Raw genomic sequence first — 18,754 nt, forward strand, 5'->3', positions numbered from 1 at the left:
AGGTACATTTATCCCCTCGGATAATAGTGATAGTCCAACCCCGTCGGAGTCCTAATCAATACCGACGATAATGATATTATGTGCGCCTGCAATGCGTATTAACGGATGATTTCGTCCCCAAGGATCTCCAGCCCTTCGAGCCCCTCGAGAATGCCACTGCCTCCCAGAGGTCCAGCCACAACGGCCGCGCCTCGTTTGGGCCCGCTCCAGACTTCATGAAATTTGACACTCTGGTCGCTGGAAGCCACGATGATGCAGCCCTCCTGCACTGTGCGCGAACACCAGAGACCCCCTTCTTTGGCGCGGGGTCGTACAACTGCCCGAGCCGTGCACCGTCGGCTGGGCTCACTCCGACCCTGTCCAGCCAGCCGGTCGTACATCACCATCGATGTCGGAGCGCGGCTGTCTTGATCCGGTCCTCGGTCGTCGCAGTCACGAGGACGACCGGGATAACTCACAGCGCAGAGTGCACGCCCACAGTCAACCATGTCGCTTTCAGGGCTGTCCCAACTACTTCCATGCGGCCCCCAGGGAATCGCGGCGATCTGCTCACAGCTCGGCCAGGCGAACACTGCGATGCGGAACGGATGCTCGGGCTGTGCGAATCCAAATGTAGCAACAATTTCCCGTCGGGTACGACTCCAAATCAAGCCCGTCACCTGGGCATACACGTTGATCGTGGCCAGACAGGCACCCGTCGGCGCGTGAAAGAAATGAATGGCTCGGTCGTTTGACCCGCCCCCGGTAGCCAAAAGAGACGGTTGCCAAGGGGCAAATGCGATAGCCTTGACCGCCGCGCCATGGACCAGCCGATGTCTTTGGCGGTTGGACGGTACCAGGACGGTTCGATCACCGCCGGAGATCAACGACCCAGTGTGATTGAGGAGGGAAGAATAAAGTGGCCTCGTGCTGGAGAAGGCCCAGGGCGGGAGTAGGTGACTAATAAGGCTGCGTCGTTGAAAGAGCCGTTTGCTAGCACTCGCAGCAAAGCAAGTGAACGTGCCGGTACACTCTGTACCTTCCGACTGACGCGACTGATGTGATGTGCGACCCTGAGACGAAGGCTTGTGCTCCCGGGGAGGAAGAATATCGTGGAGGTCGAAGAGCAAGCAGCAGTTGTCATTGCCTCCCGTTGCAAGGTAGGACCCTTCTGGGGACCAAGTAATGCCGCAGATCTGCTGCGTGTGCGCCGTGATTTTGGCAAGAAGAGTCATGGATCCATTGAAGTCGTATTCATCCCATTCTTCACTATCAGGCCATTCTACGGAGTAATACCAGATATTTCCAAGGTCGTCACCTACAGCAAGCTCCTCAACTTCTACCTCAAGGTGGCGGAGTCTCTCTGACAGCCTCCGGGATTTTGTTGGTCTGAATGCCAGACAAGTTATAGAATCTGGATGGCTTATTTCGAAACGGACGTCAGAATCGAATGTACTCCAAAGGGACAACATGCCCGATTGTCTCCCAACGGCTAAAATGCTTTTGCCACCGTTTTCGGAGGAGAATGCAAGAGATGTTACATAGTTCGAGGGGTGTTGATCACTCAGTGGCGGATGCTGCACACCCAAATGCTCAGACCACAGGTAGACTCGATGGCCGAGGCCGACAGCAAGTATGCCGGATGTGGATGAGTATGCTAATGTCGAACAATAAAAATCGTCTCGGAGAAGGGGAGCATCCAAGATGCGAAAAGGGCGGTTCGGGACTACCCTCTCACCCTCTTTCGGTACGACCGTCCCTATGATTAAAGTCTAACAGTGAGTTAATGTATCCTGTAAGCATATCAAGAAAGCGACATGAAAGCTTAGTGCTGCCAGTCAGTAGCCTTACTGGTTAGATGACGGAAAATGTGATAGAGACATGCTATTACAGAGTTCATGGGATGAAAAGGCAAATGACCTCTCCACCTCCTGCATAACAAGATGCATACAATCACGGTCATAGTCTTATGATTCAAAAGGGCACCACTTACACTGATATTTCTCTGCCCGTCTCCAGGCATTATCTTTCCAAACAAATGGCGAATATTTCTCGAAGTCCGGAGAAGACGGGCTTGGTAAGGACTCAAGCAAAGGCCAAAGCGTGCAATTTTTCAGGAGCCTCCTTGCGGGGTCAATATCCAAGGCAAGAGCCACTCTAGACTTATGCTTCTCACGTTCCTCTGTCGACGCAACATGGGGCAGGAACTTGGCAGAAAACATAGGGGCAGTCGTTCCACTGGCCAACTGTCCGCCCGAACCATTGGGAGTGGCCATAGACCTTCGGCCTAGTGCAGCTGATGTCCCTCCCACGTTCCAAACGGCTCCATTACTGACTTGCCTCGAAAAGTCTCTTGAACCGCGGGAGAAATCGCTACTCGGCACGGCTGGGTCGATGACGAGATGAGGACCATAGTGAGTGCTGCATATACGGTCAGACGGTATCCTTGGTGCGCTCAAAGATCTCCCAGAGCGTGTTGGCAAGAAAGGATCGTCTTTTGGTAGACGTTGTCGTAGAAGCCTCTCCTCCGGAGATAGCTCTCGGGCGCTCTTCCCTACCCGGAAGGGTGTCGATGGGGTAATGCTATTCTCTCGTTTCGGAATGAACCTATCTGGCAGTATGGGGCCTTTCCGGTCAAGTTCAAGCGTATTAAGAGCGATAGGCTTCCTGATCCTATTGTGGGTTTTTCTGACTGGTCCCGGGGACCTAAGGCTCTGGTATTTCCCTGTCGACGAGACAGTTACATCACTGCGGGATTCAAAACTTCTGGCTACCCTGCGCGGAGACTGGGAGCGCTCCTCGACGGACTTGCCCTTGCACTTCGACTTCCCTGTTAAAGGAGTGTTCAAGTTAAGCTTAGAATGAGTGATAGGCGCTAGTTGTGGTGGAGTGTGAGCATTAAGGTATGTGGATCTGTCAGTGTTGCGTTTCCGGTCCGCTGACTCGAAAGGTCGCGGCTCTGGAAATACATCCTTCTCATCTGCTAAGACAGAGCTTCCCCGTGAGTGGGTTGCAGGATGATTCATGCCTTACTGAGATCTTAGACCCAGTCACAACTCGGGGTTTCGATGCTCGAATGCTGTTATGTATGCCGGGTTAAATGTTGGGCGGGTTACTGAAAATGAATGAAGGGACCTCATCGAAAGACTGCCATATTGTAGAGATATAGCTATGGTTGATAACATGACAGACGGGTCCATATGGTAAGTATGTTCAAGGACTGTGTGATAAACACTCTCAAGAAGACCGGAAGTATATGGGGGCACGTGACTTGCTCTAGACCGGGAAGGTGGCTGCGGCTTCCCCATTCAGGCAACCGCATCGACTCTTCAAGACTCAAGTATTCTTATCGATAAAGTGCGGCATCGTCCCCTAACCTGACTCTGTCAGTTCCGCCCACTACATTGTCCACTGTTGACCTTGTTACACGCGCAATCTGAGAGAGGAAACATCCTTCGGCATGGCAGCCGTAATGACACCTTTCCCTTAGGCACCGCACACCCTTCGCTAACCGCTGGGCAGCATGGGATTCCCCGCTACTCGCTTCAAGGCGAGCAAACCGAAGAAGGTCGGCAGAAAGAGCTTCAGAAAATCGAGAAATATCGCCAGCTGGATCAGTCAGTCCGCGAGAAGGTAGACCATGTGCAGATAATCAAGCTATCACCTGCGCTCGCTGATCGTGATTGAATAGATCGCGGAACAACAATATACGCCAGAGACTTTAGAGAAAATAGCCGAATTACTGACCAGCAACCCAGAGTACTATACCGTGTGGAATTATCGGCGTCAGGTGTTGCGCAATGAATTCTCACGAGCAGCTTCAGCTGGCTCAAACGAAGCAGCTGCTGAGCAGATTGCAACACTAATTAAGAATGACCTACTATTCACGGTTCCCCTCCTACGTAGCTTTCCCAAATGCTACTGGATATGGAATTATCGTACTTGGTTGTTGGATGAAGCCAAGCGCCTGCTTCCAGTACCTGCTGCAAGAAGATTCTGGCAGGAGGAACTGGGACTGGTCGGGAAGATGCTGACCCTAGACAGCAGAAACTTCCACGGTTGGGGTTACAGACGCTTTGTCGTAGAGACGCTGCGCGAGCTCAATTCGGAGGAACAGGAAGGGCCACAGATGACGCAGACGGAGTATGAATACGCAAAGAAGATGATTGGTGCTAACCTATCCAACTTCTCGGCCTGGCATTATCGTACGAAACTCATCCAGCGCATGTTGAACGAGAAATCCGCTAGCGACGCGGAGCGGAAAGCGATGCTCGACGATGGTACGTCATCCCCTTTGTCATTTGCGTTGCCTGAAGATAGCGTACGAGTATGCGTGTTGACATATCATACTGGAAGAATTGAACTTGATCCATCGTGCCTTGTGTGACCCGTATGACCAGTCATTATGGTTCTATCATCAGAACCTCATGTGCACCTTCGATCCATCCGTGGCGGATCAGACGCTGGCACCGCACTTGACTGATGCCGAACGCCTTGATTATCTCCGACAGGAAATTGACGAAATTCAAGACATGTTAGATGGGGCTGAGGATTGCAAGTATATTTACCAGGCATTGATCGATTGTACGATGTTGGCCTGGAAGGTGGAGGGAAGTGCGCCCAGTGGAGAGTCGAAAAGGAAAGTCCTGGATTGGCTGTCGGAGTTGAAGAAGCTGGACCCGCTGCGACTCCAACGGTGGCTGGATTTTGAACACTCCCTCAGCCGCTGAGTCGGTCATCCCTTGCCGATGCGATATGTATAGTAATTTATAGACGCCATCTGCGGGGGGAAATAATATTTTTTGCTTTGTTTTCGAGAGATCTTCTGATCTTCTTACATTTCCTTGCTTTTTTTTCTCCCACTCTTGTGCAATGATCGGAGGCGGAGGTGGTACAGGAAGATGATGGGCAGCTGCGGCAGCACTTGCTCCATAGTGGGACCAACCACCGCGATGGATTTTTGTTGGTGAGTTTCAGAATAACACAAGTGTCCACGGGAATGCGGCAGACCAGCAGTAATGCAGCCCCGGAATCAGTTAGTGAGTGGTTCACCTGGCAGGAACCCGCGCATCGCCTGTCGATAAATCCCGACCACAGAAATAAAGCGAAGGCTTGATGATCCGACAAGTACAGACGTAGTGTAGTTTACTCTGTAAGTAACCTGTCGACCCGCCAGCCAACCCGCCTTTACACCCTCCCAACCGAGTATGGCTGTGAAGGTGTTATTTTCTTGCATAAGGAATCAACAGCCTCTCCTCTCCCTTTCTCTCCCCTTTCCCCCCTAGCACTAGCACCAACACTGCTTGCTTGGTACGTCCTTATTGCCGGCTGGCTAAGGAACTAAGTCGTAGTGTAGTCAGACTAGTGGTTAACTTAAGAAGCGCCTGCCAGTGGATGTTTACTTAGTACTGTTTAAGGGGGAAGGCAGCATCCGAATCACGGGGTCCAGAGAGTCTCGCCAAGCCCCATCCATCGTCGCCAGGGGATCTCCCGTTGACTACTTTACTTACTTTCAATCTTCCTCAACAACGGTGAATTGACATCCTTCTCTGTGCTTGCCCTTCTTGGTCTGCTGACGGGAGATAAAAAAAAGGAGGAATCTTCATTGTCCACTCTCCATCCCTCCTGGATCCATTGCGGGCATCTTTCCCCCCCTGCCAGTCCCGTGGTACAAGTCCGGAATTCCACCCGCTGGCTCTGGGTCCATTCCATCCCATCATCCCATCTTAGTATCCAACCTCTCCCCCTAGTTCCCTCTCAATTTACAATTCGGCTACAGCCTGTGGCTTCCGCCCAACACGTCCGGTTTCTTTCGTCATCCTCTGTCTCTATCATGGAATAATCGCTGTTTCGATTTCATCAAACACATCGAACTTCGTATCTGCCGCCTTTCTCTCGTGTTGATCAAAATTGGATTGAAGAAACCAGCTGGTTTCACATAGTGGACACCCTCCCAGGTGGTCGGGTTCCAATATGTCTCCTCGGAGTAGCGCAGAGTACGAAGGTGTAAGACTCTCTCACCAAACCCCGGCGATCACGACGAAAGACTCATAATCTTATTCGCACCAGGATTCCTTTGACGATGCGCCCGAAGCCCCGAACTTGCACGGCAATCTGAACGTTTCCATTCCCCAAAGCTCTTCCACACGGTCTTTGACAGACAGCCCCCCGAGCGGATCGAATGTTGCCACGCCTCAATTGACAGAAGCTCCTCCGCTACCCACGACTTCTCACGAGGATCACGAGACGGCCGAGGATACAGATGAAGCTAGCGTGGAAAAACAATCAGAAGCGGAGGATACCCCTCGCAAACAAAAACTGCAAAAATCACCTCTCTTGACTGCGCACAGGCTATCAACAACGTCTCTCGACGACGTCAATCTTGCCAGTAGCAACAAAGACGATGAATCGACTGAAAACCAGCCGTTGAGCCAGGAGCTCAACTCCGGTACCCCTCCTCCGTTATCCTCTAGAGATTCCACGTCGTCCCACAGTTCGCGACTTCAGGGATCCTCCAATGCTTCCGCGAAGAACCAAGCCCCTGTTGCACCGCCCCCTCCGCCAACTCGATCGTTTACTAGTCCCTTTGCATGGCTTTCTCGAAGCTCGTCGGGTGGAAAGGACGCCAAGTCGCCCCCAGCACAACCACGTCGGAACACGGCTGCATCCATATCAACAATCGCGAGCAATCCGGAGACGGGTCGTCACCACGATGGGGAGGATGTGGATGGTCTAGGCCATAGGAAGCCGAGGCGCAGCAGCCTCAAGGACCAGTTCAAACAGCTCAGGTTGCGAGAGGAAGGTCTCATATCGGAGAATGATGAGGCTAGCGTTGCGTCGGGACGTGCAAGCTTCACTGCCGGAAGTCCTCCGCCCAGTATACCGGAAGAAGGGGAGAATGGCATTGCGGCCGCCCCGCGGGCGACGTCGCCGCCTAATGGGGCATCAACCGTCAACCCTAAACTTGCCCCGGGAACTGTTGCGGGCATTTCGACCTCTGCGACTGACGCGTCTGCGCCGGTAGACTGGGAGCTCTGGCAGCAACTGGTCAACAATGGGGCGCAAGCGTTGAAGGGGGCGAACTCGGATGAACTGAATGCTGCTATCAAGCGGGGCATTCCACAAACTATTCGTGGAGTGATCTGGCAGGTTCTGGCCGACAGCAGAAATCCCGAGCTTGAAGAGGTGTACAGGGAGCTCGTTGCCCGTGGTACAGACAAGGAGAAGCAGAGCAGCCCCAATGGTACCATCAATGGAGAGAAGGACTCGACGGCCTCGTCGTCCCGCTCATCCGTTCGGTCGGAGCGTTCTGCGTCGGTGGCCCACTCGGTCAATGGTTCGAGTCCTTCCCAGGAATTGGATCCCGAGAAGCTGTCCAAGGAGCAGGCCGCGAACGAGACGGCTCGGAAAAAGAAGGCCAAAGAGGAATCGGCCGCGCTTTTAAAGCTAGAGAAGACTATCCGTCGTGATCTCGGTGCTCGCACGAGCTATTCACGTTACTTTGTGTCGCAAGGCAACCAGGAAGGATTGTTCGGGCTCTGCAAGGCATACGCCTTGTATGATGAGGCCGTGGGATATGCTCAGGGAATGAACTTTATTGTGATGCCATTGCTATTCAATGTGAGCAGCTGCTACCTGTCTACCCAACATCAAGAACATGATCGCTGATGCTAATCTCTCATCTAGATGGACGAGGCTGAAGCATTCACGCTCCTCGTGAAGCTCATGAATCAGTACGGACTGCGGGAGCTGTTCATCCATGACATGCCCGGTCTCCATCGCAGCTTATATCTCTTCGAACGCTTGCTGGAGGACGTGGAGCCGGCTCTCTACTGTCACCTTCGGCGGCGCGGCGTACCGCCTCAGTTGTATGCCACTCAATGGTTTTTAACACTTTTCGCCTACCGATTCCCTCTTCAGCTGGTGCTCCGCGTCTACGATCTCATTTTCGAGGAAGGCCTAGAGAATACCATCTTGAAGTTTGCCCTGGCTATCATGCGTAGAAATGCAGACGCGCTGTTGGGCATGAAGGACATGGCACCTTTGACAACCTTTTTGAAGGAGCGCCTGTTCGATGTTTATATTGATAAACAGCCCTCGGCGTCATCTCTTTTGGAGTCGGGCTTCTTCGGAAGCTCTGGAGCTGCGGACAAGGAAGTCTACCGCGCCGACATCATGGTTCAGGACGCTTGCGCCATCCCTCTCGAGCCTGAGACGATCCGCGCGTACACGGCGGAATGGGAGGAGAAGGTACGGACCGAGAAAGAGCGGGAGCAGGAGCTAGACAACCTCCGGCACACCGTTGCAACTCAAAGTGCTCGGATCCGACTACTAGAGGAGCAGGCAGAAGCATCGGACAAGGAGCACGTGCAGCTTGCATCCGAACTGGTACACCTCAAGGTCGAGAATGAAGAATTGACGGACATGAACGATGCCATGAAAATGCAGGTTACCGAGTTGAAGAATGTTGTGGATAAACAACCGGCCGAAGTCGAGGAGAAGCTGCGGACTGAGATGGATCGCATCATGAAGCGCAACATGGAAGTCCAGAACGAGAACCGGTCGATGGTCGAACAGATGGCCGAGATGGAGAAGGAGCTGGTCGAGGCTAAGATGAAATGGGCTGAGGTAAGTGTTCCGGCATAAACTGAAAAGTGAACAACGTCTGACCGGACCACACCAGATTCATGATGAACACGAGAACCTGAAACAGAAATGGAGCGATCTTCGCAAGGCTCTCAACTGAGCTGTGGGATGTAGATATATTCTAACCTGAGATTAGCGGGTGTTGCCAGGCTTCGCTGCTTTGCTTTTCTTCGTCCGGTTCCCAACCATGATGAACTACATCTCTGTTATTATCTGTACATTTAAGCGGTTGGCACGAGTGGGAGAAAGCCTTGTTGGGTAATTATTTGTTCAAGTCAAGGCAACCACGGGCGAAGAACTATACTTTGTTAATTGTATCAATGTTGTTCCTCTCTTTTTATGTTATCAGCAGCAGCAGCAGCGACCTGGTTGACACTTATGACACATACCGGAGCAGTTCCCTTTACCCATTGTGACATGATGATATTACTGATTTTATGTGCCGAAGGCTACTCGACTTGAAAGTCGAGTCAAGTAGTTGTAGCAGAAACCAATAGATGTATACCATGAATAAGAAACCATCACACAACCGCAGTAGTAACCCATCTACACATAACCACAGTCGAATCCATGATATAGAAGAAAAAAAAATACAGATGAAAAAAAGAAAAAGAAAAGGGAATATTGATTCACAATTACAAGACACTCTCAAAAAACGTCGTCAACTTATCCGTCCTGACAGGCCCAACAACCGCCTTCAACGCCTTATGCGCCTCACACTGCTCATCATAGTAAACCATATCCTCCAAGGAGGCGAACGTCGTCTTCACCGACAGATTCCAGCCCTGGTTGCGCTCATCGGGGATGGAGGCACCCGCGGCGGAGCTGAGGATGTAGGGTTTTCCGTCCTATACATAGGTATATTCATTTAGTAAAAAGTCACTAGTAGTCATGAGAGTATAATGGAAGAAAGAAAGAAAAGGTAATAAAGTAAGGAAGTAAGGAAATAAGTGGTATCTACCTTAACAGCCGTCTTAGCCAAAACCTTATACTGCTCTAGGACGCGATCGCGGTCCGCGTCATTAGGGATCTTGAAGAGGGTGATGCGTTCGATGGGGGCCATTTTGCGGGTGAAGGTGGTGAAGGTTCTTCGAAGAAGCACTGAATTATATCAATGAATTAGATATGAGGGAGGATTTCTGGTTTAACTGGGTGCTTGGATGGAGGGGAATGGTGGGGGGAATAGGGAGAGGGAAAGGGGGGTTTTTATACTGGTTGAGGATATGGATATATCCGATGATGATGGGGTGTTGCGGGGTAAGATAAACTAGTAGTAGTATTACGTGCTGCTCTCAGTGAGTAGTGGTATATCCGTAGAGAATAGGATAGGGACTAACTGGTATTGCTGGAGAAACCAAGGGCAATGTGTATGGATCTTCGTGTCGGCTTCCGACGGATGTTCGGATGGGTTTCCTCGGATCTAAGTTATCTACTAGTGGGGCTTTGTTCTACTATGTACGTACTTGGGTTTCTGGAGGACATTGAATGGTACTATTGTGATGTTGTTGATTGAATTGATTGAATATTCAGTACATGACGCATTACATGAATGTTCAACTGCAGTGTAACTGACAGAAGGTGTGCATGCAGGATGTTCTGCATTGAAGAGACGGAATTAGAATGACTGGGTTGGCGGAATCTTTTCCTCTCCCCAATTCCGCCCGGCTATGTCTTTTTCTCGGGTTTGTGTGGGATGGCGGAATATCTCCAGACTAGCCACTATCTCTCCTACTTTTTACTTGTGTATGACCATTTCCGCTGCAGCGCTTGCTTGCATTCATATGCTAAAAGTGATTCTTGTGATTTTGTCGCTGCACTTGTTGGTATCGCGTTGATTTACATAGTAATAAATAGCGTGGGTGAATCCACCACCTGCCCAGCCTATTTCTTGCCCTTCAAGTAGGTCATTATATCAAAGCTCTGCATCGGGTCTCTATTTCCATACAGCTCGAGCCCGTCACTTGCGATTTGTCGTCGCATGTCACCACAGTAATCGTCCACTGGGTGAAGGAAGCCATGCTAGGCGCACACCGTGTTTGGCAGCTGAGATGCCATCGTGGGCCCATCTAATGATAAGATTAATAACAGCACCGTCGACTAATCCATCAGAATCGTAATCTCAAGTTTTCCATGGAGGGGTCCTGCTCAATGGATGTATAGAGAGCCCAAAGAGATCGCCTCAAAGACGGTATTGAGACACCGGTACGCGGGCTGCTCGACCCTGAAGGTGTTATAGAGGGTAGATGGCCTTCTGCCAGGCATCCCCGGCATATTGAGTGATATAGCTGAATACGTCAACAACGGGCCTGGTAGTATATAGTGCCAGTAAATCCTCCCTCAGAGCAACCACGCATTCGGCTTGTAGATTGGATTCCGCCAACGCAGATAGATGGCGAATGGCTTGATATCAGCGGCAGTAACCGACATGTTCAACCCAACATCATCGATTGGTATGCGAGGCTGACCCTCAGTCACCACCAAACGAACTGGGCATGGAGTTCAGCGATCGATGCGTGTATGGCATGGGTTTGTTAGCTCGGCGCCATGCGGTGGACAGAACAATGACTGATGTCCATGATAGGACTAGAACAGAATCCCTGGGTCCCAACCGGCTGCGTTCAATGCGTTCAATGCGTCCATAGCCAGCCTGCGCAACGCGAGACCTCCAAGCCGCTTGTTCGCCCAGCTTCAATCGCAGAACCATGTTTCAGATATCATTGACAGGCTCCGGCCTATTCTTAAAGTAGATCTTGTACTTCACGATCTCGACAATCTCCAACTCTTCCTTGTCGTCAGCCGCCGCACTCGGTTCCTTCTGCCTCCGCTGCACTATCGCAAGTGGTTGTGGCAGCTTTTTGACCTCTCCGGTCATTCGCTGATACCGTCCAACATATAGATAGACCCTCTTCATCCATTTTGTATCGTCTGGTGCCGTGAACTGCGGGGAGTAATCGGGGAACATGAGTTTGCCGATCGGAGTCTCAAACACGGGGGCACCATTGGGATTGCCGAGGCTGTCGGGTGATAATCTTGAAGACTCATTTCTTCCAGCGTTGTCTTGAGATGGGACGTTGATAGTGCCTTGAAGCTCGAGGAGGGCGAGACCGGAGGGGGTTTGCAGAAGCTGGGGGAGGGGATTGTTGACGCGTGTGGAGGGGTCGGACGCGCGAGGGTGGAGGGGTATTGATGGCATTTTGAAATAGTTGTCTTTCGATATAGGGATTTGAGCAAATGAGGATCTGAGCTCGTGCTTTTGCTGAGAGAAAAGTGTCTAAAGTAGCAAATCGAGGGAGTGGCAATGGGTCTTGGAATTGAAGGTCGCGAAAAGAGATTAAGATTAGCGCGTCACGCCAATCCCGTATCTTATCGGTATTTCCTCTTTGGGATGTAGTGCCATGGAAGGCGACTTGAAGTTGAAAATGGCTCATAAGCTTATCATCAAAGACAGCAAGGTAGTCTTCGGGCTACAGTCTACAGATACAATGTCTCCTGCAGCTGAGACACAGCAATGGCAAATAGATTGTCAATCTGTAAGCTAAATTAGGTATCTCTGCTTTGAAGTCTTCAATTTTCATCAAAGACAATGACCAACGACGTAATGTTGTAGAATCCGTAATTATCAATATTGTCAATAGAACATTCGTCCTATGCAAGTGTTGCACAGAGTGAAGCCATCCCGGTCTGTTGACTTGTTTTACCCTCCGAAGCCTGCGATCCTGGCTAAATCTTCACCTCATATGCATGTAGAGTCGGTAAGTCAGGCTCCAGAGGAACGGTCAATGGTTGCCAATATCCCAGGAAGTCTAGTTAGCAAGGATGCAGAGACTTTGCTGGCTGGAGCACATTGGTCTCACACAATGTATGTATCCGCGCTGCAGTGTTGGTTTGCGGCATCTGGCCGAATGCAACTCAAGCAGGCAGGCAGACTATGTTGTTCGTGCCTGACGGCTAGACAGGTAAAGGAGCGAGAAGATTATCCTCGAGTAAGTAATGCGTCTGCCATACGCAGTTCAGCTTTTACGGTAGCACGCATCCTCCAGATGATTCAATCCTCGGATGGCTTCATTCACCATGTCTTCGCCGCTTGTGCCAGCAGGGCCCTGCATTTTGCCGTAGCGCAAGTCACTCATTTCTCCGACCGTGCTGTTGAGCATAGCCAAGATTGCTGTCGCCTCCTCATCGGTCTCAGAGACCTGGCGGTCAATGTCTGATATCGCCTGCTCCATGGCATCCAAAAGACTGGAAGGGGAGTGATAGTCGGAAGTAGAGGATGGTTGTCCGAATAATTGGACATCCATATCCATCTCACGCTGATCACTGGAGCTGAGTCCGTCAACACCCGTTTTCGCGACGGACTTCCGAAGCTCTGCCTTTTGGGTCTCGCCCTGGCGAACTTCTTTGTCAATGTTACCATTGACAAGGTCCATGTCATTTTCCCGTAGCTCTTGCAGTTCGCGATAGAGCGCCCTAATGTGCGGGTGAGACCGTAAACGCTTTGGGAAGAGCTCCGTGAATTGCTGTAACGACATGATCGTCGGCAAAGGTGCCGGCGAGAGGAGGAAATTGCCCAGAATTGAAGATTCCGTAGGCGCCATGGTGGTTGAATAGCAGAGGCTCGCAGGCAACAAACAAGACAAATATGGTTAAGCCCCAATTTAGCTAGACTGGCCCTTATTTAGACTTTCTTTTGTTCAGCTTTTGAGGTGTTATTATTGTGTCGCTGCTGTGTTACTCTCAATCGGAGTGTATCGCGTCTTGCGCCGATCAAGTTACCAGAACACCAAGGTGGCTGGGGTTGAACAACGATTGAGTAGCGGGCCTCAGATTGCTGAAACAAACGACCGTAGTCAGCCTGTAAGCGGATTGAATGATGATAGGTTGCTGGTGTTGATGGAAGAGAGAAAGAGTGAAGATAGGATGGCGGCGGGCAAAGCAATTAAAACTAGCCGGGAAAGTTCGTGACTTGCCCTTTCGGACGCGTTCCTTCATCCAGTCGTTCCGCTTCCTCTTCTTGTCCCAACCGCGACATGCCTTGAACCCTCATCACTTTTGCAACACCATTCTCCCTTCTAATTGGAATTGGATTCAAGTAACTTCATCTCGCTCCAGCCATTTCCCGCGAATTATCAAGAATTCACTGTGAGACTGCCGGTTCCTGTCCAATATTGGAGATTCTGACACTGATTGGAGCCAATCACCTATCTTCCAAACCAGCCAGAATCACTATAAGCTGTCTATCTGCAAGGCCTAGTGAAGGCTTACATCTGCCACATCACTTCTCTGCTTGTGTGATCACACTTGCTATCTTATTCGCCTGCTTCAATTCCTGATCACCTCAGTGCACGTGCTTTGCAGAGGCAAATTTGGCTTGACGGGACCTTAAATACCTGTCTTACCAAGCTACACAGTGCCTTTGCTTGGTTTTTAGTCGAGCTCAAGCTGGTGAAACCTGTGGCGGTTTCTTTGATTTGCTTTCAACGGCATCCTACCCCTCTGTGACAGCAGAAACCCCTTGATCTGTCTACGCACCATTTCATCTCAAAATGGCTCCAACAAGCCAGATGACCTACCAGAAGGACGAGAGGGTTCTCTGTTTCCATCATGAGATTCTGTACGAGGCCAAGATCCTTGACCTGAGGCATACGGACCCAGAGGACCGTAAGAGTCCTTACGAGTACCTGGTCCACTACAAGGGCTGGAAGAACACGTACGTCTAACCTACTGTTATCCCCCCTTCATCTCTCCAGAGCTCGTTACCTCCTATCTTGGGGTGGGATCGTTATTCTACTTCACGTGGCAGACAGACTGGGTTCTCGTAACTTTCCCCTTCTGCCGGTGAATCATCGCACCGGAACGGAGAGGTGTCCTTGTCCGAGGCACATTCGCTAACGTTTGCTTTGTCTTTTCAGCTGGGACGACTGGGTTCCCCAAGACCGTCTTCGTAAATTCACGGAAGAAAATAGAGAATTAGCTACGACTCTTCGCCGTGAGGCAGAGGCTGCGTTCCGTCAAAAGAGCACCAAAGCCTCTGTCAAGAAGAGGGGAGGCTCCGACCGCAGTTCCGCCCGAGGCAGCGAGGAAAGGCAAACCTCAGTTCCTGGCCGCGGGACCAAGAGAGCCCGTGACAACGATATCGAAAAGGTAAGTCTGCTGCAATTTTGCCTTCAATATTCCCTGTAGCCTGTCACACCGCCAGTGACGGGGCATACAAAGGACAGCCCCATTGAGTCCACATATTGACGTGTCATTACAGGAGGAGAGCTTTTACGTGCGGCCTTCAGTAAGGATCGCAATGCCAGACAATTTGAAGTCTCTCCTGGTGGACGACTGGGAAAATGTCACCAAAAACCAGCAAGTCGTGGCCTTGCCTGCCAAGTCCCCGGTCAATCAGATTCTGGACGACTACATCAATGAGGAGAAGCCCAAGCGTACCAGCTCGGCTGATACGGACGTCCTTGAAGAAGTCGTTATGGGCATACGCGAATACTTCGACAAAGCGCTTGACAAGGTTCTCCTATATCGGTTTGAACGCGAGCAGTACCGGGCTCTCCGCAAAAAGTGGGAGACAGGTTCGGGTGACTACGCCGACAAGGGACCACTCGACATCTACGGTGCAGAGCATTTGACTCGACTTTTTGGTAGGTTTTTTTTTTCGTGTTGAACTACCACATACATCGCTAACGTACTTCATAGCAACCATGCCCGAGCTGATCGCACAGACAAATATGGATCTCCAGTCGACGAATAGACTCCGGGAGGAGCTGTCCAAGTTCACCATCTGGCTGAGCAAGAACTCCAGCAGATACTTTGCTACAAGGTACATGACTGCGAGCAATGAATACATTGAGAAATCGCGTGGCGTTCCAAACCCGACTCCTGGGACTGCGACATCGCGTTTAGTCTAGGCGCGTGCCACTGAAAATATTCTACATGCTTTTTTTTTTTCCTTTTGTCTCTTTTCCTCAAGCATATTTATTTCCCTTTTTAATTTGATTGCGTTTCATTGACTTAGGCTGCGACAAATGGTTAGCAAGATGACTGAGGTTGCTTTTATGTATGTTACGGCGATGATAACTTTCCCTGTACCATTAGGATAGAATTGGAATCACTCAGCTAGCGGAACTGATATTTCAATCACTTTTCCATGATGCAACTTGAAAGATACCCATAAAAGTAGCCAGAAGAGGTATAACAAACCGAGAACAAACTGATGAAAACTGAAATTTGACCATCACCTATCTAATCCGCTACCCCAAAGAGCTGACACAAAACAGCCAAACAACAATCAGAAATAAATAAGTAAGAAACGAAACGATGACAGGCAGCCAACAACCTACACAACCAATCCCCTCGCATCATCAACCGCACACCTCGCCGCCCTCTTCAACTCCATCTTCCAATCCGCCTCACGATACCTGGTCCAAGCCCCCAACCCCTCCGGCGGCTGAATACTCAACGTTTCATACCCCTGTTTAATAATGCGATGCACCTCCCTGGGACTCAAATTCTTCTTCAGGTTCGCCGGGACCGGCGCCGCCTCTCCTCCGCTCTTCCCAGCCGCCTCGGCATTCTGGTCCGGAGCCACGAACAACAGGGTGTAGAAGTGCGTGGAGACGGAAATCAGCGTGTCGATGGCGGCGACGTGGACTTCTTTATTACTACCGTCTGCGGCGGCGGCGGCGGATGTCTTGAAGTTGTAGACGTCGCGGAAGCGCGTGATAATGGGGCCGGTTTCGACGAGCTTGTAGAAGAGGTCGTCGTAGGAGAGGGGGTCCGGGAGGAAGGTGTCACCGGAAGAGACGCAGAAGGCGATGAGGTTGATGAGGGTGGTGGTTAGGGTTGTGGTGTGGGGGTTGCTGGTTAGGTCCGGGGCGTAGGTGGTTAGGAAGCGGGTGAGGGAGAGGAGGGTGCGCCAGAGTTCGGACCAGTGGTAGGTGAGTCGGATTTTGTTCATGGAGAGGTAGGTGAGGAGGCGGAGGAAGATGGATATGCAGTGGCTTTTATCGGGTCAGTTTCCTTTTCCTCTTTTGGTGGTTAGGGAGGGGCAGAAGGGAGAGGGCTGCCTACCTGTAGAGATTGACGTCGAGTCGGCGTCGGAGATTGTGGGTTAGGGTGTCGATGAGAATGTCGAAGATGGCGGTTACTAGGACTCGTTCCCCGGTGACGAGAGGGAGGTATGGTTGTCTTTGACGGCAGAGACGCACTTTGCGCTTGCTTTCCTCGCTGCAGAGTTGCTTGCATAGCGTGCTGTCTTCGGAGAGGATGCGCAGGGTGAGGAGGTTCAGCTCGGCGTAGTGGGCGACTCTTGGGGATCGGTAGGCGTGCTGTAGGAGGTAGGAGGTTAGGGAGAGGAAGAGGGCGAATGGTGTCTCCTCGTTGTCCTTTTCAGGGGCCGCGCTGATGAGATGGTAGCCGAAGAGCTTGTTGGCGTTGATGAAATCGTAGGTGGCGAGGAGGATAGCCGCTTGTTGGGCCGGTCTGGTGCTGTTAGCGGGTAATAGCCTCTAAGAACGAGGATAGGCTTACAGTGCTGCAAACAAGTCTTTGGCTTCCTCCACGGTTGGTGTGCCGGCTTTGTCTTTCTTGCCTGGGGCAAGTACACCCAATCCGAAATAGATCAGGGTACTGATGAGAGTCCAACCCTCCGGAGAGTCATCTTGCACTGCAACATAGCCATTTCGTAGGGCACCACAGGAGAGACCGACCCCCTTGGCGATCTTCTGGATACTGACCTCGTTGACAAAATCATCGAGTCGCAGCTGGTAGGGGTTTTGGAATTCGAACTTGTTGTAGTTTGCCAGCAAACCTAGAAGCACAAATGGCTCGAACATTTGCATTGGGGTATCTGTCTCTTGGACAAACTTGCTCAAGGGTTAGCTTGGGCATGAGAGTGCCGGGAAGGAGACATACCTTCATGAGAGAAGGAAACAAGTCCCGGTGGGTGAAATAAGAGACCAAACTTGTCTTGTACGCGCCGCTAGTCATGGCGATGGCGGCTTTTATGGCCTTGAGCCGAATATCATCTAGCATTGGTTAATACATGTTTGGAGTGATGGTTTTCATCAAAGCAGAACATACAGCTGCTGCCGTTCCGAATGATACCATCCAGGACAGTGACAAAGTTCGAGATCACATGGTCTACATGGTCGAGACCAGCAAGAACAGTGATGACATCCGAGCTGGGGTTGGTGTACTTTTTCTTCAGGACACATGCTAAGAAGATCGTCAAGGTCTAGATCATAGTTAGAAAGTGAATGGCAGTCGTCGGGCTAAGTGCACGTACCTCTAGAGCATAGGAATCCACCGGACTGGAGGCGGAGGCAGCTTCACGAATCGCCCGAGCAAATAGTTGCTGTGTTTGAATCTGATCTAGAGTTAGCAGAGACGGTCTTGACGATGGAGTAATACTAGTGGTGACGCAACCTGCAATGTGAGGGTCTCGTCAGGACTGAGCTGGTTCAAGACCGCAGTAAGCCGAGTACGATCCGGAGGCAACAAGAAAAACTCCCGCCAAAATCCCTCCGATGGCTCTGCATAGTCGGTGGTCTAAGGAACCGAGTCAGTGGGAGTGGACTATACGCCGCGGGGACTAAGATACACACTTGAAATAGATTCTCGTATAGTTGCACGATCTTAGGCTTGAAGGTTTCGGGTCTACTTTGTTGGGTTAAGGGGGATTCCATTGTGTTAGGTGAGAGGAGTGGCGGTCAGCATAGAACATGGGACCGCTGCCAGCATCACAGTTGGGAAGTTCAAAAAGCCAATATAAGATTTGATAGCTAGCTGATGGAAGAGGAACTTGAAGTGGACATGAAACGACACTCAATCGAATTGGGTCCCAGCCGTGGCCAGCTTATTTGGACCACCACTTTCATTTCTCTTTTTCTGCCTATTCGGGCCAGCCCACACCAGCCACGCAACACCCCTGCTGTTCCCCCACCAGCCACGGTCCATTTCTGAAGGCGCCACGGTTTCGCTTTGGATTGCATCAAAAGCAGGCCAGCTGTCTTCTAACAGTCATCTATTCTTTTCATTAATTATGCCCTTTTGACTTCCTCGGTTGTCGTTGCAGTGGTGCTTTCCAGCAATGACAGCACGTGCCTTTGCTCGTGCCGACCATGAGATGACA

At 51.0% G+C, this 18,754-nt stretch overlaps 7 protein-coding genes across 7 annotated transcripts; 3 read left to right on the forward strand and 4 right to left on the reverse strand.

Moving 5' to 3' along the window:
• Positions 1-98: 98 nt before the first annotated feature.
• ASPBRDRAFT_196484 (WD40 repeat domain-containing protein) lies at positions 99-3,005 on the reverse strand (the record flags this gene model as incomplete). The annotated part of the gene is made up of 2 exons (XM_067620998.1): positions 99-1,738; positions 1,973-3,005. The coding sequence occupies 2 exons, from the start codon at positions 3,003-3,005 to the stop codon at positions 99-101; spliced, it is 2,673 nt and encodes an 890-aa protein (XP_067478188.1).
• A 177-nt stretch (positions 3,006-3,182) lies between these two features.
• ASPBRDRAFT_43813 (Rab geranylgeranyltransferase BET4) lies at positions 3,183-4,803 on the forward strand. The gene is made up of 3 exons (XM_067625065.1): positions 3,183-3,448; positions 3,502-3,612; positions 3,671-4,803. The coding sequence occupies exons 1-3, from the start codon at positions 3,440-3,442 to the stop codon at positions 4,364-4,366; spliced, it is 816 nt and encodes a 271-aa protein (XP_067478189.1). The 5' UTR covers positions 3,183-3,439; the 3' UTR covers positions 4,367-4,803.
• A 1,023-nt stretch (positions 4,804-5,826) lies between these two features.
• Positions 5,827-8,874, forward strand: ASPBRDRAFT_597743 (putative GTPase activating protein (Gyp5)). The gene is made up of 3 exons (XM_067628111.1): positions 5,827-5,985; positions 6,049-7,599; positions 7,666-8,874. The coding sequence occupies exons 1-3, from the start codon at positions 5,953-5,955 to the stop codon at positions 8,623-8,625; spliced, it is 2,544 nt and encodes an 847-aa protein (XP_067478190.1). The 5' UTR covers positions 5,827-5,952; the 3' UTR covers positions 8,626-8,874.
• Positions 8,875-9,260: 386 nt separating this feature from the next.
• Positions 9,261-9,688, reverse strand: ASPBRDRAFT_55605 (Dabb family protein; the record flags this gene model as incomplete). Its single annotated transcript, XM_067627412.1, has 2 exons — positions 9,261-9,473; positions 9,587-9,688. The coding sequence occupies 2 exons, from the start codon at positions 9,686-9,688 to the stop codon at positions 9,261-9,263; spliced, it is 315 nt and encodes a 104-aa protein (XP_067478191.1).
• Positions 9,689-11,332: 1,644 nt separating this feature from the next.
• On the reverse strand, positions 11,333-13,220 carry ASPBRDRAFT_127590 (uncharacterized protein; the record flags this gene model as incomplete). Its single annotated transcript, XM_067617989.1, has 2 exons — positions 11,333-11,832; positions 12,647-13,220. 2 exons carry the CDS (start codon positions 13,218-13,220, stop codon positions 11,333-11,335), a joined length of 1,074 nt encoding a protein of 357 aa, XP_067478192.1.
• An 802-nt stretch (positions 13,221-14,022) lies between these two features.
• On the forward strand, positions 14,023-15,744 carry ASPBRDRAFT_597854 (MRG family protein). The gene is made up of 4 exons (XM_067628113.1): positions 14,023-14,332; positions 14,535-14,766; positions 14,879-15,263; positions 15,319-15,744. The coding sequence occupies exons 1-4, from the start codon at positions 14,169-14,171 to the stop codon at positions 15,528-15,530; spliced, it is 993 nt and encodes a 330-aa protein (XP_067478193.1). The 5' UTR covers positions 14,023-14,168; the 3' UTR covers positions 15,531-15,744.
• Positions 15,745-15,958: 214 nt separating this feature from the next.
• Positions 15,959-18,308, reverse strand: ASPBRDRAFT_30711 (ARMH3 family protein; the record flags this gene model as incomplete). The annotated part of the gene is made up of 8 exons (XM_067622804.1): positions 15,959-16,622; positions 16,693-17,109; positions 17,152-17,486; positions 17,536-17,648; positions 17,704-17,857; positions 17,909-17,989; positions 18,049-18,171; positions 18,228-18,308. The coding sequence occupies 8 exons, from the start codon at positions 18,306-18,308 to the stop codon at positions 15,959-15,961; spliced, it is 1,968 nt and encodes a 655-aa protein (XP_067478194.1).
• Between the last annotated feature and the right edge of the window lie 446 nt (positions 18,309-18,754).

Source organism: Aspergillus brasiliensis, assembly GCF_001889945.1.
Source record: "Aspergillus brasiliensis CBS 101740 unplaced genomic scaffold ASPBRscaffold_7, whole genome shotgun sequence".
NCBI lineage: Eukaryota > Fungi > Ascomycota > Eurotiomycetes > Eurotiales > Aspergillaceae > Aspergillus > Aspergillus brasiliensis.